Source organism: Rhinolophus sinicus, chromosome 2 (genome assembly GCF_057876585.1).
Source record: "Rhinolophus sinicus isolate RSI-liver-muscle chromosome 2, RSI-T2T, whole genome shotgun sequence".
Taxonomy (NCBI): Eukaryota; Metazoa; Chordata; class Mammalia; order Chiroptera; family Rhinolophidae; genus Rhinolophus; species Rhinolophus sinicus.
In genome coordinates this window covers 14,202,916-14,230,334 of record NC_142502.1, presented here as the reverse complement: position 1 = coordinate 14,230,334, position 27,419 = coordinate 14,202,916, and the positions used below count along the sequence as shown (strand labels likewise).

At 38.5% G+C, this 27,419-nt stretch overlaps 1 protein-coding gene across 6 annotated transcripts in view; it reads left to right on the top strand.

The window, feature by feature from the left end:
- The window catches only part of PLEKHG1 (pleckstrin homology and RhoGEF domain containing G1), a 211,962-nt gene that overhangs the window by 158,012 nt on the left and 26,531 nt on the right, over positions 1–27,419 (top strand). For all 6 annotated transcript variants that reach the window (XM_019735456.3, XM_019735458.3, XM_088795395.1 and 3 more), the window contains 4 exons: positions 10,496–10,565; positions 18,666–18,712; positions 22,726–22,876; positions 25,947–26,078. In XM_019735456.3, the coding sequence (XP_019591015.3) occupies positions 10,496–10,565; positions 18,666–18,712; positions 22,726–22,876; positions 25,947–26,078 (400 nt within the window). The remainder of the gene's footprint in view (positions 1–10,495; positions 10,566–18,665; positions 18,713–22,725; positions 22,877–25,946; positions 26,079–27,419) is intronic.

Genomic DNA, 27,419 nt, shown 5'->3' with positions numbered 1-27,419 from the left:
CCTGCCTCCTGTGTCTCCAATGCAGCCACCAGCGAGAATATAGTGGTATGACTCCCTTATCTATGGCTCCATGGGTGTTCCTTTTTGGCTTCACCACGTCCTGCATTCTTAGTGTGGGGAGCGTGACCAGAGATCCTGCATGACACCGCCTATGTCAACAAGAAGGGGCCTTGACAGTGGAGCCCAGTCTGCAACGGCTGGAGACTGAGGAGAACTTTATGTGCCTGAATCCGTTCTCTGTTATTTTCTCTTTGGTATTCTCTGAACGAGGAAGTCAGATATGTCTAAAATAACCCGAGTCGGAGTGAATGAATCCCTGATGATGATGTGTGAGGCATCCGTGTAGTGACACAATTATATGTGACTGTTCTTGTCTTGTCTGTCCCTTTTGTAGATGACATTTCTATATCCCCTGCACATGCTTTATCTCATGGAATCCTCTTAACAGTTCTCTCAGGTGGGTGGGATCACATCTTACAGATGGTGTGCACATCTCATGGACAAGGAATCAATCACACAGTGTGGATAGTTCTGTGCTCAGGACGTAGAGCTACAAAGCCAACCTAGCCGACTTTGAAAACCTAGTTTTGTCAAATCTCTGTTGGTATTATTATTTTGTTATTTTTCTTTCATTATTATTATTTTCAAGACTATCTTCTTGTTAAACTTGCACAGTTGAATGGTGTGTTTTGTCCCTATTCGTTTTTATTTCCTTTCTCTTAAATCTGGAGTCTAAATACAAAGCTCAAGTGTTTTTTCCATTAGACTTGGTTAAGTAAGAGTGTTGATGTGACTTTTATGTTAATGCCTCTTACGAATCCTTTATTATATACCCCTACATCAGTTGATTTCAAAGACACAGCTGTCTGGTAAATCTGTGGTTGGGGTAGAAATAATTTTAAAGTTTCTATTATTCGTTCAGGTACAGGTTTTTCAACATAATATAATATTGTGACCAACTAAGCAAGATTTAAATCTCTAAAATTAAAGAGAACAAAAAGGAAATGGTTTTATGCTAGCCTAAAAAAATTCAGCTGACTAGATTTGTTTTTCAGGAAGTATTTCCAACATACAGAAAAGCATAGGGTAATACAACAAACACCCATGAACCACTTCCACTCTATCAAAGCTTTTCTTTGTGCCATATTTGCTTTAGAAATTATTTAAAGCATAAAGACGTTACAAATAATGGTGAAGCCCCATATGTGGGAGAATGGCACACTGGTGTGCTGGTAAACCAGTTCTTCAGGGTGAGAGCAAGGGAGAGAGACCTGAGATGTACATTGTTAGTGTTTGCCAATTTCTATGGTGCAAACACTCTCATCACAGCAGATTTCAAGCTACTAACAAGACATCTCTGAACATGGAATTAGGGAGAGAGATGCAGAATTGGCTCAGGAAGCCAATATATTGTGGCTCAATTTGCTCCTACAACTATAACTATGATCCAAGAGTTGCTCTTTCATTCCCAGGTATGATTTTATTGCCTTGACTATATATATATATATATATATATATATATATATATATATATATATATATATATATATGTATGTGTGTATTTATTTAAAATAGGTGACATGTTTTCACTTATTTCAAACATGGCATAACTTGTGTCAATATCTTACAAATTTTTTTTCACTCAACATTCTTTTTGAGATCTATGGCTCTACTTGGTTGAACTGTTATGTAATATTCCATTTGGGGATGTATTACTTTGCATTTTGCTGATTATAGTAATAGTGAGAGCATCTTTTTTTGTTTGTTGGCCACTTAAATTTCTGGCTTGTAGCCATTGTCCATTTATCTGTCGTATTGTTGTATAGGACTTCTTGATGAATTCTGGCTGGTGATCTTTGTGGATTATGTGAGTTGCAAATCATCTCCTAGTAAGAGTCTTTTTAATTTAATTATGGTTTCTTTGAAAAGAAGTTGTATGATTCATAAATGTGACTACACTAAATAAATACACTTTTATAGTATATGGATTTTGTGTTGTGTTTAAAAAAATTATCTCCTATGCTCAGTTCATAAATTTACTCTGTTTTTCTAAAAGTCTTAAAACTTTGCTTTTCACGTTATGTCCTTAATCTAACTAAAAATGATGGAAGTATGATATATGTTAGGAAATTCAAATTCTTATTTTCATATGGCTAGCTGATGGTCCCATTATCCCTGGTTGAAAATACATCCTTTCTATGCTGATTTGTTGTTCCATCTTCCTCCCAGGTCAAGTTTACATGTATGTGTGGGTGTGTCCCTGGGCTCTGTATTCTGTCTCGTTGATCTCTTTCTCATCCCTGCCCATATTATTGTCTTAATTAGTAAGCCCGCATTGCTCTTCTTCAACATTGGCTTAGCTTTTCTTGACTCTTTGCACTGTCAAGTGATTTTTTTTTTTTTTTGTCATTAGTTTGTCAACCTCCATGAAGAACTCTGTTGGGATTTTTATTAAAATTACATTTAATTTAATCATTCATTTTGACAGAATTGACATCTTTACAATATTGAGTCATCCCATCCATAAACATGTATCTCTTCAATCAAGCCTTTTTAAAATATCCTAAAACAGTGTTTTATAATTTCTCCATCACAGTCATACATGTAACTTTTAAAAATTAACTTTTGATAGTAACTAGAATATATTTTCTGTTTTTTAATTGGTCATTATTGTCATCTAGGAATGCTTTTGATTTTTACATGCTGATATTGTCTCCTACTAACTTTCTGAACTTTCCCATTATTTCTAATAGTGGTCTATAGATGTTTTTTTGGATTTCTATGCAGATAGTGGTATCTGAAAATGAGATTCTTTTTTTTTTTCTTCCTTTACAATTCTATCCCTTATGGTTTTTTCTTGTCTTATTGCTTTGGGTAAGCCCCATCATACAATATGTATTAGGTGCTGGCATCCTTATCTTCTTTCTGACATTAGCAAAAGTGCTTTAAATGTTTTACCATTAAGTATGATTATTGCTCTTGGATTTAGATAAACACTTTTCCCTATTTTGCTAAGATATTATTGTGAATGAATATTGAATTTTACTGAATGTTTAATGCCTTTAAGAAAATTAGCATATGATTTCGCTCCTATTCATAATGTGGTAGATTACAGTAATATGAATGCTGATTTGAATCATATGTACATTACTGGAATAAACCCTCCCTGGTCATGGTGTTTTATATATTTATGCACTGATAAGTTTGATTTATTTATAGTTTTTTAAAGAATTTTTTTCATGCACGTTCATAAGTGACGATAGTGTATAATTTCTTTCTTTGTACTATGTTTATTCAGTTTTGGTATATGACTAGATTTAAATTGCTATTTCACAAAATCTTCCAACATGAAATGTTTCAGAATACAATTATGACTTCATTTTTTTTTCCTTTTCCTAACCAAATCTCTCTTTCTTTCATAATCCCTATGATAGCCTCGATATTTAAACCTCTGGTTTGGTGTCTGCAAGAGATTCTCAAATGGTCAGGGAACTAGGTCAGTCGAAATAAACCACTCTCCCCATTTTAACTTGCCCCTAAAATCCCAAAATTTTTTTTTTATTACCAACTAAAGAAAAATTACCAACTGTTTTATACAGCATCACTCTCCCAGAAAAAAAGAAGAGTTCTCTGAACTATAATTTGAATCTTTAAGAATAAAGAGTGAGGAAATAGAGACCATTCCTCCATATTGAACTTCTATTTTAAAATTATTTTTTAGCAAATTAAAATCACCTAAGCTCTCCTCCTTCTTCAAAAGATGGAGTAAAATTTGCCATTTCCTTCAACTCATCTTCTTTATTCAGTATACCTATGTGGAGTCACTACCGTGTGTAATACACTGGGCTGAGTCTAGTCATATAAAGATGAATGACACCACTGTATAGCAGAGGCAGTAACGCCATGTAATCAAGGAATGAACAAAATGCTTTGAGAACGCTGAGGAATATGCAATTAATTTGTCTGAGCGGAATAGTGAAAGCTTCGCAACTAACGTGTATGTTAAGACAAAAAAATTATTTGAGCCATACTCTTTTCTCCCTTGAAATGTAATTTAGAAAGTGAATCATGGGATACATGTAACAATAAGGCAGTGAAAGGTGGGGGCACTTTTCTTTTAGTGCATTTTTACACCACCAAAATGTCTTTAACTTCTGCACAATGGTAGAAATATTTTTACCTACAGGCTTTTTTCATGTGGACTTTTCAAGGCCCGTGCGAATGTATCAGTAAAATTAATGGAACATTTAGTGCTGTTAACCTAACTCATTTTCTATTCCCACATGCTCATGTGCCTCTGTGGATGTAACAGGTTAAAATGCTAATTGACCATGTTAGGTGGGTGGGAAAAGGAAGTGGTGGTTTAAGTGTATTGCAGACGGTAAGGGGGGGGGGCCCACTCCTAAATCTCACTCAGTGTGAGGCAGTAGAATCTTCAAGGTCAAAATACATTTTCTGACTGTAAGTTCACATCAGTGGTCCGAGACAATTTTATATGTAATACATTCTGTAAAACAGAACAGTGTGTACTTTCCCACCCAAAGAAGGGACTTGAGCTTAAGTTAAAAAAAAAAAAAAATATATATATATATATATATATATATATATATATATATATATATATAAATATATATATATATATATGCACACACACACATATACACATATATATGTATATTATATATATATTATATATATATTTATATATATATAATTTTTTTTTCATAGCCCTACTCAAAAAGAGGAAATATTTGGAACAATTACTCAGGGAAAAGGGAAAATACCCAAAACCTGAAGGTAGGGTGACTCTGATTTTAGTTTTGAGTACAAAACAATCTATGAGTCACTCCTTCCTATTACTGCACATGTGAAGTTGTTCTTAGTTACAGTGATGCGATGAGAAACTTAGTCCCACCCCATAGGCTGTAAATAGAACATCAGTCCTGTTTCTGTCTTTATGGACTATCTTCAGAGGCTGATATAGCACATTCCATGGCTCCATCTGTGTGCCCATAGTACATGGCATATTATTTTCTAATTAGTCTTCTTCCTACATCTCCCACACTCCCTGTTACTCGTCAAACTCCAGCCACAATGGCTTCCTTTCAATACCTCACACAAGAACACACCAAGCTCATTCTGTCCTGGACTCACAACAGATTTCTTAAAAATGACTTTCTCTTCCAACCTCCCCCCGACTCAAAGATCACCTCCTCGGAGAGCCTTCCTGATTGCTCCAATGCCCGTCCACCCGCACCTAGCCTCAATTGCTCTCTATCACATAGCCTTCTTTATTTGCTTTATGTCACGTACTAGTACAATGTCATATGATGTTGTTTTTGTTTGATTTTTCAGTAAAACCAATGCTTTACTAGTTTTTACATAAACATTTCTTATTAAGTGATAATGTACTATGGTGTGTGAGTTTCTATTGTAATTTCATTTAGGTGTTTTTTTTTCTTTTTTAGCAAAATGGGTTTTTAATATTTGATTTTATTATGTAGGGATACTTGACATGAGATCTACCCTCTTAACAAATTTTTAAGAGTATAGTACGTTATTGTTAACTTAGGTACAATGTTGCATAGCAGATCTCTAGACTTTATTCATCTTGTTTAACTGAAACATTATGTCCACTGATTATTAACTCCTCCATTTCCCCCTCCTTCCAGCCCCTGGTAACTACCCACCATTCTACTCTCTGATACTATGAGTTTATTAGATTCCTCATGTAAGTGGAATCATACAGTGTTTGTCTTTCTGTGACTGGCTTATTTCATTTAGCATAATGTCCTCAATTTTCATCCATGTTATCACATATTGGAGAATTTCCTTCTTTTTTTTAAGGCTAACCAATATTTCATTGTAGGTATAGATCCCACTTTCTTTATCCACTGGACATTTAGATTGTTTCCACCTTTGGCTATGGTGAATATTCTTGCAATGCATATGGGTGTGCTCATATCTCTTCAGGATTCTGATTTCAACTTTTTTTATGGATAAATACCCAAACGTGAGATTGCACCATCATATAGTAGGTCTATTTTTGATTTTTGGAAGACCCTCCACACTGCTTTCCATAGCAGCTGCACCATTGTGCTTTCCTACCAAGAGTGCAAAAGAGTACCAGTTCCTCACATCCTTGCCAACCAAGGATGCGAGGATGCGTTTTGTTTGATATTATGTTGTTTATTCAATTATTCACACTTACCACCTCCGATCAGAACATAAGTGCCTAGAACAGGACCGGTGTCCATGTTCTTGACCCTGTAACCTCAGTGCTTATAAGAGTGCCTGACACAGCAAGCTTTCCATAATTACTATGCTGAACGGAGAGCAAACCAGGTGGTGGGCCAACTATATCAGGATGATAGCCTTGATGACAGGAAGACAAACAACATCCCATTGCTTCCTCCTCACTGTCCCTGTTTTTAGTGTGTTTATCCTATTTTAGAAAAGAGTTACAAAGGAAAGCTGGCCAGGTAACTCAAACAAGCCTTCCATGCATGGTAGGCAGTACCGTGGGGAAGACACTGTGATGCAGAGTTTAGCCCTCATCTTTCTTCAGTTGATCAGGAAACAAACCTTTCAATAGATGTGTTTATAATAGAGTCGAGGACTGAGGTTCAGAGCCCTAATACTAACGCCAGCTATGTGGCCATTAATTATTAGCTGTGGGTCCTAAGGTAAGCCAACTCCCTTTTATGAGCCATGGTTTCCTCACCTTAGAATTAGGGGTTGGGACTGGAAGGTGTCTGAGCAACCTCCCGGCTCTGCGGTTCTTAAGTAATGACCCCCAATCATTCATTTACATGTGAGATTGACTTAGAGTCTGGGTGGGTCCCCTGGGACACTTCCTCTTACCAGCAAGTCCACTCTGGAGATGAAATTAAAGCTCAAAGGGGAGCTTGGTGAGCATAACGTTTAGAGCACAGGGAATTAAATATTGTCAAGGAGTATGTCTATTAAGCTGTGAGAAGTAACATGATGGATTCTGTGCAAAATTCTCCTGTGCTCAGAAAGAGGATTTATGTGGAGAGACCTCGACACAAAGCTTACATCCACAGCACTTATTCCATCCTCCAATGATGGAAAACACTGGTCCAGAAATGTTGCTTCTTTGGAATGTTTTTATAGGAATATTCAAAAAGAATGTTTGAAATTGGGACTGTTCTGAAATCATGCGTTGGGAAAAGAGCCTTTCAAAGTACAAGATAGACCAATGGAGTTTAAAGTAATAGGGTATATACAGTACACTGGTATGGTTTTAGACTCCAGCAAACCTCGAAGAAACCACCACTTGAGTTTCAATGTAATATCCAAGAAGGATACCCACACTTACCTGAAAGGCTGTGAAAATATTCCTTCCTTTTCCAATGACATATGTGTGTGAAGCTGGATGTTTTCTTCTGTATACTTCAACCAAAATAACTGATTGAATACAGAAGCAGATATGAGAATCCATCTGTGCTAAGGTAGACATTAGAGATTTGCAAAGATGTAAAAAAAAAAAATGCTACTCTTATCACCAACTTCTTTTGGTTTCATGAAATCTAATTATTTACAAAAAGTTATTTATATTGACATATAATTAGGTTTATTATTAAATGGATTGACCAATTTTTTAAAATTGTTTTAATTTCTAATCTAGGAAATATCAATAGATATAATTCACATAAAGAACCCTTAAGAGTGTAAAGAGATTCTCACACCAGAAGTTTGAGAACCACTGAGTTGGAGTGAGTAGCATCGCATGACAGGCTGTACTTCTGCACAGCGTTTATGGTCAGCATTGTGGTGTCTCACCTTCAAATAGGAAAGGCCAAATGAAGATCCCTGGATACTTGGGGAGAGTCTCTAACATGAATGACAGATGCCAAAATGATCAAACAGAAAAGGGAGCTCTGCAGAAAGCAAGGAACAGGAAAGAAAAGTCCAAAATAATAACAACAACAACATCTTTGAGATAGAAAAGATTTTTACACCTATAAAGTAAAAACAGAAACATCCAAAGAGGTTATTTAAAAAAAAAAAAAAAAAAAACACTTTGAAATTAAAAATCAGATTAAAAATGAAAAAAAAAAAAATCAATAGGGATGGAAAATAAAGTTGAAATCGCCCAGGAAACAGAACGATAAAAGAGAAGAGGGGAAATAGGAGAGGAAGAAGAAGAAGAAAAAAGATTAGAATGTCAGACCAGGAGATCTAAAATGTAATAATAGGAGCTTCAAAGAGAGAGAGAAGAGAAAATAGCAGGGGTGGGGTGGGGGGAGGAAATACCAAAAACATAATTCAGGGACAAGGTTCCTTAGCTTTTTGGTCCCAGGATCTATACATGCTTAAAAATTACAAAGGACCCAAAAAGCTTTTTTTGTTTATGGTTTATGATGTTTTGTTTACTGTGATATAAATTAAAACTGAGAAATTGTTAAAATATCAATTTACTCAGTAATATCATAATAATAATAATAATAATAAATCCATACATTTTTAGAAAAATAATTTTACTATTCTCACTAACAGTTTTGGTGTGTTAGAATTGTGTTGTGTTTTTACAAATCTCTTTACTGTCTGATTTACTAGAAGACAGCTGGATTCTCATATCTGTTTCTGCTGTCCATCTAGTAGGATATCACAGGTCACGTAGCTTCTAGAAAAGTCCACTGTACTCTCATGAGAGATGAGAGTGTAGTGTCTAAGTATTTTTATGAAAATAGCAGCCTTCTCGATCTCCCAAATGGGTATGAGGAACCCAGGGGTCACTTTGAGAACTGATGTTCAAGAAAATTTCCCAAATGTTCTAATTGGGTCCATGCATGAAACGACCCACCCCAAAGGCACCCATCACAGAATTTCAGAACTATGTTAACAAAGAGAAAACTCTAAAAGCTTCCAGAATAGAGAAACGGGTCACACGGAACCGGGATCAGAATGATATTATTCTCAACGCACTGGAATTCATGAGGCAACATAGTTTCCTGAATGCTCCGAAAAAATGACTTCCAACCAAGAATTCTGTATCCACTGACATTATCAGCCAAGTGTGAAGGGAGAACATTTTGAAATAAGAAGAGTCTCAGAAAATACTGCCTATTACTCCTACTCAGAAAGCAACTGGGTGTTGTAATTGCCCCAAGGAGGAAACTGTATCTAAGAAACAAGGCTTCCGACGCAGAAGCTACCGTAGGTGAAGGGCATTGTCAGGATGGAGAACCCACCAGGCCTGGCGGGCAACCTGTCCAGGTGGGAGCAGAGGGACAGACAGCTGCGGGAGGAAGGACACCTGGAAAGAATACAACCAATAGATGATCTGATTGTTGAACACAGTGACACGAGAGTTATACTGCTGGCATAAAGTTTGAGGATAAATTAGTAGTGTATACTTTGATACAAAGCAAAAAGAAAAGAATTTTAATTCCAGGGAAAACATGGTTGTGCAAGAAAGGAAATGTAATTATGGTATACAGCGAAGCTCAGCTGAGAATAATATTTACATAGTTCTAAAAATGTAAGCTCTGACTTGAATCCCATTTCATAACAGAACTCATTGAGAAGATAGGAGGAGGGCAGGTTTGGGGAAATTCAAAAGGAAATAGTGTCTAAAACTGAAAGATAATGAAAATGCAGTATCAACATGTTTAGAAACACGGATACGTACAGCAGAAGCAGCTAGCGTTGAAAATGCTTCCAGAGAATGGCCATCACGAGTAGGGAACAATACAGGAAACTGCTTGTTTTTATCATAATTACTATAGAACTATTTAACTTTTTTTTAATGAAATATGTAATGCACAGTTAGTTAAAACAAACACATAACATAGTAAAATAAATATTTTTATGCAACTTGTATGGAGTGCAATTTGGAAATTTACACTGAGAATGCCTTTGACCCAGCAACTCCATTTATAGACTTTTATCCAACAGCAGGAAATTAGTTAATTATAGTGTATCCACACAATGAATTCTAATGAAAGTTACTTAAAATAATGAACCATTAAAAAATAATATAGATTTACATCTGAGAAAAGATATTTCCACCCTTAGCATGTCTTTCCTACTTAGAATTTTATATTTGTTCGTGTGATTTTTTTAAATTGAATGTCTGACCTTTCCGATGGACCAGGGACTGCATTTCATGTTGCTCACTGATGCATTTGCTCTTATGCCTTGCACAGTACCTGGTACCTAGACCGCTATTTGGTGAATGAATGAGTGTGTGTGAGCACCTGTGCAACAAGTGACAAACATCTAGAAGACTTAAGTGGTAGTCAGGGCTTATCTCTGGGTGGGAGAGTTAGAGATCAGACCTGTGTTTACATTTCTACTCCAGCATGATCTTGGGCAAGTCCCTTAGAGATAAGGAAAATAGGTCCTCAGTTTTCCAATTGAATACAATTCCTTATCAAGGCCAAATCAATGTTTAAACTTCTAAGTTATATACGAGGTCCTCAACCATAAGACTACAATCTAACATTTTCTTTTACCTTTTTATTAGTGAACTTCTGCAAGATTTGGAAAACTGTGAAAATGACCCTGCGGCCATAGCAGAATGTTTTGTGTCCAAGGTAAGCAGAAGTCATTTCTCTGGACCCACCAAGACCGATACAGAGTGCAAACTGTTTTCATTTGAAAGTTAAAATGATGTGTTTGTTCCATGTGGGGTGAAATTAGCCACTAATCTCTCTCAGTCTGGTTTTGTTTATTCATTTTTGTTTTTGTTTTTCCAGCAAGGAAAAAAAATACTGTTGCTATCCCCGGTGAGTTAGGAAATGCTAACTGTTAACTGAATAGCTGTCCTGGAAATGTATAGTGACCGACTGATGTCACTCGTCTTTCCCAGAAGAAACTTGAAATTGGGGGGAAGGAGAGTTCAGAATAGCAGAATGTTAGAAAAACAAATACATATACCACTATACCAGTGACAAAAATCTGTTCGAATATATAATATATATAATATATACAGCACTAACCTCGGTTATATAATTATCATTTGGGGGATAAAAAGAAGCAAAATTAATCTGTTAAACACCTTAAACATGCATCGTCATTTTCTTCCGTTTTTCTTAAGCTGCATTGATGGTTTAGAAAAATACAAGGAAAGGATCTGACTTTTAAAGCTTAAATAACAGTTGGGTCGTACTCTGTACCCACATAGGAAACGGCGTTCTGAAACATACAAGGCAACCCTTTATGACATTACCTTCTTGACGTACTGCCTACTATATATAGAATCCTATTTTAAGTTTCTCTGAAAAATTCAACAGCTTTTGTTTGGAAAACCTCTAGCAGAAATCGTGTTGAAGCAAAACTTCGTATGATTTCAGCAGTTGTGGTTTCACACATAACAAAGGTTTAAGCAAAGGTCATGCCAGGGCTTTGAGATCAACTGAGAATTAGGAACCTCATTTGGAAATCGGGAATCCAGTGGGAACTTGGAGACGTCCTCCCAGCCCAGCTCCAGAACTTGTTCCATGGGGTCATTTGTGATGCCGTAGATCCAGCCAATGGTTTTGAATCCAAACGTTAACACTCTGGGTTTTACTGAAGTGTGATTCTTTCAATGCAGTTAAAGGCATTGTATATAAAACATGCCTGGCTTTGTGGGTGTATGTGGGTGTGTGTGTGTGTGTTGACTTGTAAAATGTTTGTGCACACATGCTTACACATCCAACTCTTTTCACAAGTTGCTTGTGTCATCATTAATTATCCTAAAAGGTAGGAATTTGAAAGAAAAGGAAAATGAAAGTGGGAGGAATGGGTAAAAAGATATGCCGAGTATATCAAAGAAGATATGTTAAAATAACCACAGCACATGAACAACACAGAGGCATTTGGAAGCGTTTGGGCTTTTACTGGTAACTGTAATCACAAGTTGATTAAAGACGGTCCAGCATATGTTTAGCTCTGGCTTAATTATTCACATAAAAGTTTGTTTATGTGCCATGCTGCCAACTCCCAAATCTTATTTTTCATTGTAATATTGCCAAGTTTAATTAGAAGACTGACTGCAGCACTCCACACTTTCACATGTAAGCAGGGAATGGTGAGGGCCTGCGTGGGTCTGGCACAACCTGCTTTTCATTCAGCACCCTGAAATTTAGAAGATGTTACGTTTTCTGAAACACAACCAGCTGCTCCACTCTGGGGAGGAATGGAAAATTGCTTTAATTGAGAGGCCATTAAAGAAAGAAGTAAAGCTGGCGGTTAACTTCTGCTTTTATCTGAATCACTGGGGCTTGCACAGAGATTCATCTTTGACCTTGCTTTGTGGTATGTGTAGGTTACAGAAATCCTTGCCGACAAAAGGAGAATACACTACAGACTTCTTACCTGCTGCCCAAAAAGGAAGAACAAGGAATGCAGAGGCCATTCTCTTGAGGGACAGAGATAAAAGGTCCCTCCTGGGGAGGCCAAAGAGTCTCCCATCTGAGCATTTGTCTGCTCCTAGGATGCTAGGAACACCTTGGAACAGGCTTACCTGTTTCCTGCCATTACCGCCATTCTCATGTCCGTCCCTCTTCTTGACTGTCAGCTGGGCTGACCATGGGCAACATTTAGCAGGGAGATAAGTCTGTTTCAGAGACCCACCCTCCTTGATGCATGGCCTGGTGCCTCTCTCCCTTCAGTGCCCGGACGTGAACACACAAGAGCACACACACACACACACACACACACACACACACACACACACACACCACCCACTTACCTACTGGAAGTATCTCCAAGTAAGTGCTGATATCCAATATTCATATCACTGGAGTGCCTTCAGATCAAGGTTACCGTACCCGTGTGCTGTTTACATATTAAGCCTTTCTCGTAGCATCCAGTGAAAGTTTCTCAGGAATCAATGTGTGTGGGGCTGGGGGTGGGGGAGGGAGGGATCCTGTGGCAGAAGAAACCCTCAAATCGTATGGATTTTTCAGTCTAGTTGTTCATTCAATAAACATTTGAGTGCCATATGTGCTCAATTGGCCAACCATGACTATCTTATATTTTTGTTCTTTCATAATTAAATGTCTCATTTCTATACCCTCTCTCATTGCAGTTTGAGAGATTTGAGTAACCAGAAGGAAATACCTATTTTTGTGTAATTTTTCTATCATTGCCTTCTTTTTCCCTAAATAATTCTGAAAAGAAAGGATTTGGGGCGCATGTATTATAAGTAACAGGCACTAAAGATTAACTAAGAGTTATTGACTTTTGTGTAAAACTGTTGTTTAAATTGTCCACAGATCTTACAAATCTAAGATTATACATGCATTTGATTCTATGTTAAGAATATACAGCTGATTTAAATCAAAACCCTCTAATTTAAGATAGGAATGGAGCCGTGATGTCACAAAATGCACAGAAATTCAATTGCATGGAAGTCTTGAGGCTTTATTAGGGACAAGTCTATGCAGGTCAAATATACGACATAATGTAGACATATTTTCCCTGAGACTATTGTTTTTAAGTTTGGTATTTGAAATGATCCCAAACTTCTCAAAATTTAAGGAAAGTCAGCCTGATATTGCTCAAGCCCAGGTTGAGTGAAGCAGGAAGCAGGAAAGAAAAAGCAAGAAACTGAGGGTGTGTGAGCAAATGCAGAGAAAAGCTCCAGCCTGACAGTGACGTATTGGAAGACCTTGGGCAAATGCCTTTGCTTCTCTTGTCCATGCACCCAGGGCTGGATCCTCCAGTGCTTTCGGGAGCCAAACAGGTGGACACAGTGCATGAATGGGCCCAGGTGGAGGCTGGAGCCATCTAGGTATTTGCCTGGTCTCCTGGGGACATAAGTGTCATGTGAACCCATGGGCCCAGGGCCAGCAGATCTAGTGCTTTTTCAGGAGAAGCCAGGAATCGAGATATTTTTATCTTCTAACTTTTAGAAGTTGGCAACTAATTTCGAAATTTTTTTTTTTACAGTACTCTGTTTAAAAATCTGGCAGCTTACTAAATTTGCAAAGCCATAGATAAACAGGCACTCCATACTTAGGGGAAAACAAAATGGCACAGACCCTGTGGAGGGGAGTTTGGCTATATGTAGCAAAATCACACCTGAATTCACGCTTTAATCCAGCAATTCTACTTCTAAACATCTACTCCAAAGATATAGTGGCAAAAATTCAGTAAGTGTGATGCTATTCTTTGCGATAATAGTATCGCAATAGTATACACACACACGGTGCCAAGAAACAATAACAAAAGATGAATACAAGTCATGTGTATACATTTCTTTTGGCACCCTAGATATATATATTTAGAAATACACAGTATATAGAAATAGCCCAACTATCCATAAGCAAGGAGCTACTTGAATAAACCATATCATGTTTCCCCGAAAATAAGACCTAGCCGGACAATCAGCTCTGATGGAGCAAAAAATTAATATAAAACGCAGTCTTATATTATAGTAAAATAAGACCCAGTATTATATTATATTATATTATATTATATTATATTATGTTATGTTATGTTGTGTTGTGTTGTGTTGTGTTGTGTTGTGTTGTGTTGTGTTGTGTTATGTTATGTTATGTTATGTAATGTTATGTTATATATTATATATTATATATTATGTTATTATATTATATCATATCATACCTGCTCTTATATTATAGTAAAATAAGACTGGGTCTTATATTATTTTTTTGCGCCAAAAGATGCATTAGAGCTGATTGTCCGGCTAGGTCTTATTTTCGGGGAAACACAGTAGTATTAGGTTGGTGTAAACGTAATTGCGGTTTTTGCAATGTTTTTTAAACCACAATTACGTTTGCACCAACCTAATATATTCATATAATAGAGTATTATGAAGCAGAAAAAGCAAATAAAGAATAAATAAATAGTACTAGTGGGGAGGGTCTGGGCAGGGCAGGGGGAGTGGATAAAAGTGTGTATAGCACTGGGATTCTCAAAGTGGAGTCCCTGTACCAGCAGCATCTAGGAACTTGCTAGAATGCAAATTCTAGGGCCCCACCCCAGATCTACTCAATCAGAAACTCTGGGGGTGCAATACAGTAATCTGTGTTTTAATAAGCCTTCCAGATGATTCTGAAACAACTCAAGTTTGCAAATCACTGGCCTAGGTTTTTTTTCATTTACCTAGGAATGAGGGGGATAGACCTGGATTTAAATGTATGTAGTTTTTTTTTAAATGATAAACTGTAAGATTAGAACTGGTTCCTGATACAGGAGGGAAGGAGTAGACTAGAATGGAAAGAAATGGAAGCTAGACTTTTTTGAATATGCATCACCTTGTAGAGTTGACTTTGCAACCATGTACATATTTTACAAAATTATGAAACAAAATCAAAGTTTGGAAACAGCAGTCTTTAAAAATGGAAAGCAAAATGAAACAATGAGCCTAATTATGTATCCAGTTTGTGCCATAACTAAACAGAGGAAAGTCCAACTGATTAAAAAATATGCTATGGACAAAATTCAGCAAATACGTCTTTAACTGTTTTCTGTAATGATATCACATATCATATGTGTTGGTGTTGTTATCCTGAAATTATTGAGTGTGTTGTGGGATGAAGCAGATGAGTATTTATGTTATTGTCATTGGGAACTGAAATTGGTAGAAGAAAGAAAATACAGAGTAAGAATGAGGCTAATTCAAAACGCTGTAGTTGTGAATCTGAAGTGCAAGTATCAGTACGAACTAAGGGATGCATTTTATCTTTAAAAAACACCATTTTCCTAACCCCATCCACTGAGAAGGCCTAGAAATAATAATTAACCTGGTAGCAGGAACATCCCTTATGCTCAGGTTCCAAATACTACTTCCTACCGAAAGGAACCAGGGCTCTGTGAAGAAAAGAGTGTGGGAAGGAAATGTATAGGGTGGTCTGGAATATCCTGAGACCCCGAAACAAGGAAGCTCCTGGGGGCTGTAAGGCAGGTCACGAATACCCAAGGAGAGGCTCTTGTGGCCAAGAATGGGATCATTTGAGCATCAGCAAAGATAATTAACTCAAAATACATTATGTTTGTATTCATGAATTCACAGTGATATTTAAAAAGCCAACCAGTGAATTCTTTTGAAAATGAAGGAGGAGAATCTAGCATTTATCCTGCCTTTCCCATCCAAACCACAAGCTGCAGGGTAACAAATAGTTCATATAAGGAAATTGCTTTTTTTGGAAAAATTCTGACTAATAATTGAAGAAGGAATAGTAGAGTTAGACATATCACCATTTTGATGAATTTATAGATTTAGGCAGTAATTACCAATGGTTATTAACATCACAAAAAGGGAAACACTGCACATGATACGCCTCCTGATGGCAATACAATACAGCCTATGATGTCTTTGTGCCAAAGTATGGAACCTACACCTGATCAAGCCCCTATTAAAACACAAGGAGCTCAGGGACAGAGGAACATATTAAAGGAAGTCATAGAGATGTAATCAGCAGAATTGAAACTGGGAAACTGTGCAGGACAAACCATCTGGTTTCTTCAACAACTGAGTTGCAAGGGGCAGAAACATAGAAGGGGAACTTATAGATTAGAAGACAATGAAGAGATATCCACCAGTGGCTGTGTGTGCTCATTATTTGGGGTCCAACTCAAACAGGGAAACTATGATAAAAAGAGAAAAGGAAACTAAGAAGATAGAAAATATGCATAGTGACTCATGAACTTTCATGATATTATGGAATTATTTAAATATGATGATGGCATTGAGGTGATGCTTCCTTTTGAAAGTCCTTATTTAGAGATATATACTAAAATATTTACAAGTGAAATGATATGACGTCTCGAATTTGCTTCCGAGTCTCGAATGAGGCAGGGGAATAGGTAGCCACAGACACAGAATGAATAATATTGAGGTTGGGAGATGGATACTTGGGATTCATTGTACGACCCTCTCTACTTTTATATATGCTTGAAACTTTCTATAACAAAAAAATTTTAATCTAATCCTACTTGAGTTTAACAGAAAAGATTGTAAGAAGAAATGCCTTTTAACCAGAAAAAAAGTAAAGGGTTAAATTTCCAAAACATAAATTAAAAGGCACTATCTGGGAGCCACATGTGACTCCAGCATGAAGTGGTTTAAAAAGTAAAAGGATGTCAAACGTTAGAGAGAGAAGAATGTGAAACACACCAAAACAGTCTGTGGCTCTTCTTCAAAATGTCATTTCATTTTAGAGTTTACAAGAGCTAGTCTTTCATTGGCCTTGAGTTGTTCATTCTGACTGAGAGTTTTACAATCAAAATTTTGAAAACCCAGCTTCTGCCACCTCACCTACTCATCTGCATATTTTTTCCTGTGGCAGTCTAGGGAGAAATTGTCAAGGACTTTGAAATTGACCAAAGAGATTACTGAGTGCCTCCAATAAAAAGCCTTCAGTAGCTTCAAATTTTCCCTTCTAAATTATAAGGCTGAGTGGGGTCTCTGCGCCTTTCATTGTCTTCAAACTTGCTTACTACAACTCTGTAAATTATAGATAACTGAGAGCAACATCCAGTAAATGATCTTAACCACAGACAAGCAAATTAATACAGCTCCATGGAGAGACAGTTGATTTTCTTACCCACCCATCTCTCTAGAAAAAGCCAGTTTTGTTTCATTTGGAAATTCACGTTAGCATTCCCCGTTGACCTAAGCGTGATACTCTTAGTTCTTCTTGGATCTAGCTGTAATACCTTACTGCTTTCCTCATTAATTAAGAGGTTAAATAAAATTCTTGACAGTGTTCATGTTATATTTGCATGGAGGTCATAATTTTACCTTTTTGAACAATTATCCTTTAAGAGCAATAAGTATTCATTGAATATTTCCCAGTATTTGCTCATATGATTAGATGTCTGAAAGATGAAAAGATACTGGGGAACTGGGGATATGATCATAGTAAAAGGCAAGAACCCCACATTGGTTAGTCAAACATTTATTGCATTTGAGGCATAGCTACCAGGCTAGATGCATACAGACCAGTAGACTTGCATCCTCCTCTCAAATAATTTTCAACTTAGTAGAAGAGATGCGGTTTCAGTTGTGCAACAAATATTACGTACCAGATGAACACAGCATGGTGCTTACCTACGTGAACTCACAACTTAGAGTGGGAGACACACAGATAACACAGAAAAGGTCACTGTCATTTGGGAAATACTACAAGAGAGGTGAGTGTTAGGGGTTGTGAAACCCAGAGTAGGGGCCGTTGGCTCAGCCCGGTGGCTCAGGGAAGGCTCCTGGGAGGAAATAAAGCCAAAGTTCAATGTCAAAGGATGTAGAGTGGCTCTCCAGTGAAAAAGGTGGGGAAGAGGGACAGTGGGCAGAGATAACTGCATGCCCAGGGGCTTGGAAGACTATAGCAGCTTTCTTGTGCTCTGAACATACTTCCAATATGATAGTTAAATTATCTACATATATTTCTCTCTCACAATACAAATACGCCGGAGGAAACCTTATTTTCCTCCTCTTCCTATTTACCTTCAGATACTCAATAAGTGTTTATTGAACTCAAATGAGTTCAAATGCATACCGATGCTAGGTCTAAAACAAGGTAGATAAAAAGGCACAGACGATTGCCACAAGGGCTCGGGAGACAGGCCCATGGTATTAAAGAAACAAATTTAAAGGTATGAATGCTGTTTCTGTTTATTGTTTTGAAACGAATGTTGGTGCCTCTGCTTTTTGGCCTATAAAAGTCTCTTTTGTTTCCTTGCAGAGTGAAGAATTCCACATTTACACCCAGTATTGCACCAACTATCCGAGGTACGCATTGCTACTAAGGTGCAGGAGTGTTTGTTCACTTTCGTGTTATTTCAGGTCAGCCCAGTATATGTTGGTGCGAGGCATTATGTGCCTTTCTCTGTGCTGAGTACTGTGGGAAAACTGGAAAACATGCTGAGAACGGCTTACCGGGGTATCCAGATGTTGGTCCGTTCAGGCTGGGGATTCCTATCAGAGCCAGCGTAGGGGGAAATCATGAGAGATCTTGAAAACGATTGCTAGGTGTCCTTCAATGGAAAACTAAATTGAACCAATGTGTTTGGCTAGAAGTCTTGTCTATTAACCCTTTTGTACATGTGCCATTATTTAAAAATATGAAAAGCATTGTTAATGAGTGTATATAATCTAGCTGGAGAGAAAATACATTATTTTTGCTGTGTAAGTTCTATGAACTATATAAGGCTTATCGAGAAAGGAAAGCTCATGATACGCTTTGGTGAGAAGAGAGGACTCACGGTCTCACCTGGATTGTTGCCTTAGTGTTGCTTATACTGGGAGCACCCCTGGACGATGTAGTGACCATTTCAGGAAGGGAGTCGGGCTAAGACCATGAGTTATGCTGTTGGAATTTCTTTTCTGTGCAGAAGACATTTATCGAGCACTTACTGATTCCTAACCACTATAAATGCTATAAATACAAAATGTTGCTGAATTTAATTTTCATAGCAATCCAGAAATATTGATGAAAGAAAAGCACAATCGCCATCATAGAGCCAGGCATGTAACAGGTTCTCAGCCCCCAGTTCCCCATCACCCCTGCCCCATCCCCACTGTGTAGATGAAGGAATGAGGCACCAATAGGTTTACTGAGTTTACAAGGGTTATGACACAGCTGATGGGTGGCCCCACTAGGATTCCCCAACCTCAGACCTCATGCTACTACAGCCCTGTTAGGTTTCTGAGGCATTGTGATACCCGCCCCCCTAACCCACCGCCCCCCAGCCCCCGTGCCTTCTTCCTGTCAGTTTTCCCACATGAGTTGTTATCCCTGGGACTTGAGTTGTCATCCCCGGGACTTGAGTTGTTATCCCCGGGACTTGAGTTGTCATCCCCGGGACTTGAGTTGTTATCCCCGGGACCAGCCAGGAAGATGAGAGCCAGGGAGATTTTATGTGCCCTGTAGCCAGTCTCAGTAGAGATATGTCCCTGAGGTTCAGGTGGGTGGTGGGCTTCACCTCGCAGAGAAGCCAGGAGGCTGAGCCCCTCGTGCTGCTGCAGTAAGGAAGAACAAATGGGTCCCCTGCTCGGAGTGGCCCCGGAACGCCAGCGCAGCTTAACAGGCATAATGCCAGAGGCTCAGACTTCCCCGTGGTAAGATACTTTTCCTTAGAGGATTTTAGTCTCCTCCTCTAGATATTGGTCAGGATACCGGGTTGTGATGGTTTATTTGGTTAGTGGCCAAGCAAAAACAAAACAAAACCTACATGCAGATGAGTACATTTATTACCATATGCCTCTGGGTGGAGACCTGCCCACAGTTTACAGTTTCACTTAAGCAATGTTCTTTCCTAAAGTTTCTACATCTGTGCTGAGGATATCAGGAAATTGTAGGATGCCCCATCTCAATCCACAGTCCTTAAGCTGAAAACCAGCACTGTACCACACCCCCATGCAAAGAAATTCCAGGATCAACTGACGTCTCCTGAGGGAAAGGAAAAAACATGCACACTCTGAAGAATCATCAAAGTTCTGGACCCAATGATCGGGCTCCGAGGCACTAAGGGTCTTCTTGGGAGGTTATATCTGTATAAATTTCATTACAAACACATCATTTGAAGAAAGAACTTCTGAATTTGCAATTTTGGAAGTTTATATTAAGATTTTTCTGACAGTAATAAGAAAGAAGAGTATAAAATAAAGACGGCTTTTTATAATTAAAAAATATGTGTAAAATGTGTAAAAATAATATATACACATTTTAAGGAAAAAACTATTAAAATTGTAATACTCAATATATACCGATAACAGAAGATGAATACAAGTCACGTGTGACTTCTGCAATTACAAGAGGTGCTCAGAGTGGTTACCATCAGCATCCAGACACTTCTGATTACGGCGAACTACTGCTTGAGCAATGTTGACCAAAGTGTCCATTTGGATACATATTTTTGGCATCCCCGGCACTAAGCTTCTTTCTTCAGGGTCAGGGGAAAGGCAAAGTCATTTGCACAAGCCTGTCGTTCGAAGCTTGGTGTAGGTTGGTAGGAAATAGGAACCACCTCTTAGGATTCATATCCTTTGCCTTCTAGCGGTTTATATTCTTTTGAGGGTCAAGTGGGCTAACAAATCAATAAATACCAATTAATGTAGTATGAACTCAGTAATATGTCATAGAAGCAAAAGATACATCATGAGATAAAGGAGTAGTTAAGTCCCAGCGAGGGGAGTTAAGGAGATCTTCCTGGAGGAAGTGTTTTGTTTTGTTTTTATTTTGAGTCTGACTTGCAGAAGGAAAGAAATGTGTTAGCAGAGAGATGCTCAGAAGGCATTCTCAGTGAAGCAGGCACATCCAGTTCTCGCCCAACTGTGTGGTTTTCATATTCATAGAAAATTTTTCATCTTATCCCCTGTCTGCAATCAGTTTGCTGTCTAAGGCCTGAGGTTTCCTTTCCCCTGTCCTAACAAGCCAAGAATGCCAGGTGTTTCAGCCCAGCTGACAATTTTTCTTCCCCCTTTGGATCCAGGCTGGTGAGAGTAAATGTCACTGGCACATCTTGACAGATGTCCACCTAATTCACACCAGACCCGTCCCCGTGATTTCACTGGGAAGAGACACAAGGCCCACATCTGTCCCCCAGGGAGAGGTCCAGACCCAGTCAGGTCATTGTCCTCAGATGTCACCCTGTGCCCTGAACGTGGAGTTCAGTGTGCTCAGGATTATGGCAGGTTCCGGTTCTTGGGCAAGAGGTCCAGCCTCCATGTGGCCAAAAGCTACTGAGCAACTGGTACGACTCTAAAACCTTACACAAGGTCCTTGGTTACATGATGGAAGAAAGTTTTGAAATCTCAATTTAGGGGGGAAATAAACCTGTTTGAATAGATCATCCTCAAAGCAGATGGGCTCAAAGGGGCTTCTAATAGCTTAATTAGAAGCTATTGAAACTTCCTTTTAAGGAGTTTTATTTTGTTGTTTGGCTCTGATTTTCTAAATTAATCCTGAAAACATATTACTCGCTTGGGATAAATTACTTCCACCTGCTTCCTTCTAAGTTATGAGACCATAAGATTTTAATTTGTGTGTGTGACTACACAAGCCCACTAGCTTGCTTTATGTATAAGCTATGAGCATTATTTCAATCATTCCCCTCGGATGCTTGGGGACCGTACTTGTTACCTTTGGGGGAGCTGGGATGGAGAAGGGATTCTGACCTGCTTTTCTAATACACTCTGAGACATGTGCCTTGAGGAGCAAAGTTATCTAACTGTTTCAGGAGCTGTCTTTCAAATGAGCAGAGCCACTTGGCGAAGGAAAGTGGAATCTGTTCAAAGATGCTCAAAGGGAAGTTGACCTGTGGGACAAGGTCTCCAAAAACCTGAATGTAATGTCCCGCAGTTTGTGCATTATACAAAGACGACCAGCAGAAGGGGTGACAGTGCCCAGCATGGGGCTAGATCTACTGGGAAGACAGAGCTTCTTTTTATTACAAAGATGCCCCCTCCTTGCAGTCTAACCTGTGGAAACTGAATACAGATGTGTAGTTTGAACATTGCACAAAGACACCCAGACAGGGCGCAATGGGGGGATAACAGCCAACAGAAATCCCCTTTGCCAAGTCATGTGTCTGTGTGCTGCCATCACTGTCCGAGTGTCTTTTTCTAATTCACCCACCAGAGACATACACACAGTCTCTGCCTTGCCCAGCAGCCTTCTAGTTTGGCTATAGCTCTGTTGCTTCCTTATCTGTTTTAGGGCATTGCATGAATGTTGGCATTTAAAACTTGAGTACCCATGTTCAGCATTACAATTGAGATAAAAATATTTATTCTTCTTGCAGATCAGTCGCTGTGCTAACAGAGTGCATGAGGAACAAGACGCTGGCCAAATTCTTCAGGGAGCGTCAGGAAACTTTGAAGCACTCACTGCCCCTGGGGTCCTATCTCTTGAAACCAGTTCAGCGGATTCTCAAGTATCACCTCCTTTTGCATGTAAGTTTCTGCCTGTGCTTGAGTTCTTTCCAGGGAATGGGGATTTTGTGTGTATATATTAAGGGGGAAAAAAGAGCCGAAAAGGCTGGAGACATATGGAAACGTTTTCCTACTCGTACTTTACAACTGACTAATCTGCTTTGAGGAATTAGAGATATTTATATTCTAGGCCTGCAGCCCCATTGACAGCAGCCAAGTAAAAAGATTCATTTTAGCTCTAACTCTGACAGTGCTCAGGAGTACCTCGCTCTGGGCAGTGACCATTTCAGGCAGGGAGCTATCATGTTAATGAAAAACAGGTTTTTTATGTTTTATTTTATTTCCATGGGCCCAGATTCAGTAGGCAGTTGGGAGGGAGAGCGATTTGTTGTAGATCGGCTTTCGTCTGAGCAAAGAGAAGGGGCTGAAAGGGGAGAAGACAGGTGAGCAACGTGATGAGTGATCTCGGAGCTGGGCTTAACATCACTTCAGGGTATCTTTTCTTTATATCATGTCCCGTTATTCGGACTAAATTCAAAGAGGCTTTAGAAACAAAGGTAGATGTAGCACTCACATTCTCATTTTTTATCAGCTAAGGAAGATGATAAAAATGGGAAAAAGTTTTGTTGGAAGTTATTTTCATTCTGTAGGTAGGATTGGATTGTCCATGCTGCATGAGAAAGACAGTGGTTAGGAGCTGGGCTCTGGAGCACGACTGCCTGGGTTCAAATCCTATAAGTGGCCCATGTTCACTATGGCTCACAGGCAGTCAATAAAATTCAGCTATTATTTTTACTTTATTATCCTACTTTAAAATCTTTTCTTAAAGAGATTTTAATCCAGAACTCCTTTCCATATCAGCATGCCTACAGTTTATATGTATCTCTTTTTAAATGATTCCAGATTTCTAACTTGGATAATCATTCCAGGATTGCTCAGTTCACACACATTTAAAATTTTAAGAACCCTTATGGTCCAACTTTACCAGAAATTTCTCAGCTTTGTCTTTTCGCCTGCGTGGCTCATCTTTGGAGAATCTTGTGTCCTATGGAGCCGTATCAGAGATGTTTCTTTGTTCAATTGATATTAATGACCTCTTAGATTAGTGGGATTAATTTGCTAAATCAGTGTCCAAATAACTCTTAAGTAAATAATACTTGTCTCAGGGTAGATCTCTGCTGGAATTCTGCGACTATGGCATCTAAGACCGGTGTGTCCCAGTAATTTCTAAGACAGTAAGGTGCTCATCAATCCAAAGAAAAGTCTAAGATCTCAGCTATAAGCATGTGAGATACAAGTGAAGAGCCTTACAAAAAGTTAATTGATTGGAAAATCAGCCCTCACTCTCAAAATTAAGAGTGTCTTAGTCAGTGCTGGCTTTATAACACAGTACCACAGACTTCATGGCTTAAGCAAAAAATGGATTCCTCGGTTCCTGGAAGCCCAAGATCAGGGTGTCAGCATGGCTGAGTTCTGTTGAGAGTCTTCTTCTGAGTTGCAGAGACTGACATCTCCTTGTTTCCTCACATGCTGTAGAGAAGCCACAGAGTTCTCTGGGGTCTCTTTTATTAAGGCACTCACCCCACACGGGCTCCACCTTCATGACCTAATCACCCCCAAAGACCAGCATCATACGGGTTAGGATTTCACATGTGAATTTTGGGTGAGACACAAACATTCAGTCTATAACAGCTGGTAGTGAAGGAAAAGGGGAAGAACAGTGGTTAATCAAAAACGAACTTCTGGTTGCCTTTGAAGTATTTTTGCTTTTATAGTTTATTTAGAGTGTTCCTTCTGTGTCATTCACGTCACTTCAAAGTGGTGTAGCCATCCATGAAGATCCTCACAAGAATACACTCTGTCCTTCTGAGTCTGATTGCTGCTGAACAGGATGGCCTCTCAGACTTGAAGAAGAAAAAAAAAAAATTTTTTTTAACCTGGCTGTTGATGTGTCCTTACCTGGCAGTTGTTAGTTTGGTGGTGCAGTTTTGTAAGGTCTTTCTAACAGCTGAGTCTGAGCATGAAATGAAAACGTCAATTCCTTTCCAGTTTGTAGATAGTTGGAAAACTTGAGTACTCAGTAAAAGATTTATAAAGTATGGCTATAAAAGAATGGAGCTAGTCTGCATAAGTTATACCGTAAGATTCAATCTCCATCCTTTAACTTAATGAACATGCATGAGAAATGTCATGGAAATGATCTAATTGACTACACTATCTTCTTACTGTTTTACACATTTATAAAGGGTTACTGTTGTTTTGGTTTTAAGAAGATACAGCTTCAATTTAATAAGCATTTATTGACCACCCGGCTCTCTGGTAGGCACTTGTAAGAAAATAAAGGTTTAAAGGAACTATGCAATAATCCCTGTCCTTACATTCTTAAGGATTCTAGGGACATGTGTGTTATGTGCTGGAAAGAATTGGAACAGAGATCGTGTCCCTTTCTCGTCTCCCCAGTGCTAGGCTAAGTGTCTGCTGACCATCAGAGAGTGAGGAGTAGAACCAGGACAGCTTCCTCAAGCCTCGGAAGGATGCTCTTTAGCAAACTTGATTTGGGCTTTAAAGCCTTGACTACATGGAAATGCACTTGCTATAGAAGTATTTTTTTAAAGATAATGTCCACTATATTTTTAGTCTGTTGTGTATTAAGTCTTGTGAGAGACATTTTACTTCCTCTGGGAGAAAAAAATAGTTGTTTTCTATATTATAAGAGTGGGAATTATATTACAAGGCCGTCAGGCAGCTTAGAAATCTCCAACTCTAATATCAACTGTCATACCTCTTATGCTCTTATCATATCTCTGTGAGACTTAGTGGCCTATGTACATGTTTTGTTTTATCCTCCCTGTCGTGAAATTCCAATCTACTTCTAATTTTCCCTAGCTCCGTTTTTACTCCTATCTCACCATTTTGTAACAGGTATTCCTGGTGAGTTATCTCAAAACCTTAAGGAATAATGTATAAATAATTAAGCAAAAATAGAATGAGGAACTAATCATAGACGTATCATTTGTTTCAATGATTACATGAGGGGGGAAAATGAAAATAACTAGTTTTTTGGTTTTTTTTTGTGTTTTTTTTTTTTAAGGAAATAGAAAATCACCTTGACGAGGACACAGAAGGCTATGATGTGGTGCTGGATGCTATAGACACAATGCAGCGGGTAGCCTGGCACATCAATGACATGAAGCGGAAACATGAACACGCAGTCCGGTTACAGGTGAGCCCTCGAGATGGCAGTGCCTGGTGGTGCCGCAGGTGCGGAGACTTCTTATTTTCTAAATCAAGTATCAAGGCTGCTCAAGTACTGCACTTCATTTATCGTCTTCGTCATTGTCCTCCCTGAAGGAAGCTCAGAACACCGATCATGCTGATCGTTGTTTAACATGGTATTTAAGAGAAAGTTACATGGTAACTTTTTAGCTAATAGTTTGCTCATAGCCTCTTCAATGACCCAAGTTAAAATTTGGAGCCTCCTGTGGCCTTATGTTAATTAAAATAAGTACTTCTTGTTGAAAGCAACTTTCCCTAAGTTGTTTAAAGGGTCTTTAACTTCTATTCGTCTCTCACTAGTTCATGAGGTGGTGGATGTGTGGTAGTGGGGCAGGGGATACAGAGAAAGGAGAGCTAAGTCTGGAACCAGGCCCTTCGCAGTTACACATGGGACAAGACCTCACCGCTTCCTTTTAGATTCCTCATTTTTAAAATAAGACAGACAGGGTTTTGCTACGGTCCCTTCCAGCACCACTATTTTGAGCCCTAAATCCCTGAAAACTTTGGATAGATGTTAAGCCGATGGTCATGTCATGGGCACCTCAGAAGATACACTATTTAAAAACAAAAGATCATGTTTGCCAAGAGGGAAGTCCCAGGCTCCGGGGAGTCCAGGGAGTGAGTCATAAAAGCCCAGAGTGATTTCATGTTATGCAGAGTGCCTATACCCAATTCAGGAAAAAAGAACATTATTTGGCCCATAAATCCAAACAAAACTCTTGGTTTCATCGATAGGCAGCCAGGTATAGTGGATGCAATTGACTATCAGAAATCAAAGGAAGGCAACCTTCTCATCTTCCAGGCCACGCTTGTTTTTTGTAGCAGTAAGAAAAGGTTTGATGTTTCATCATTCAAATGTTTTGTGGACATAATGTCAACCATAATGTCTACTGTATTTTCAGAAATGGCTAAATGACTGGTTTTTCATGCCTTAATGAATTTGTTTGGCATTCTGAAGACACTGCTAAATCAGGCTCTGGCTCAGATTTATCTCCATTTCTATCCATTTCTACTTTCAACCAAAGAAGTTTTGGGTTGTCTTGTGGGCTGCTTAATTAAATGCGGTTTGTGAACATTTTCATTTTCCAAAGTAATAAAATTAGCTTCCTTAAAAACCATCGGTATGGCTGTCCAGTAAATCCCAAAGAAACTTCAAAGTCATGTTATCCATTTATATCTATCAAGTTCCATTCAAAACATAGGGGTGAAGAAATGTTCATTTCCTCCCCCCACATAAATGGGATTACTATCAGGAAATTACTGAGAAGTTCTGTCTTGTATGATTTTT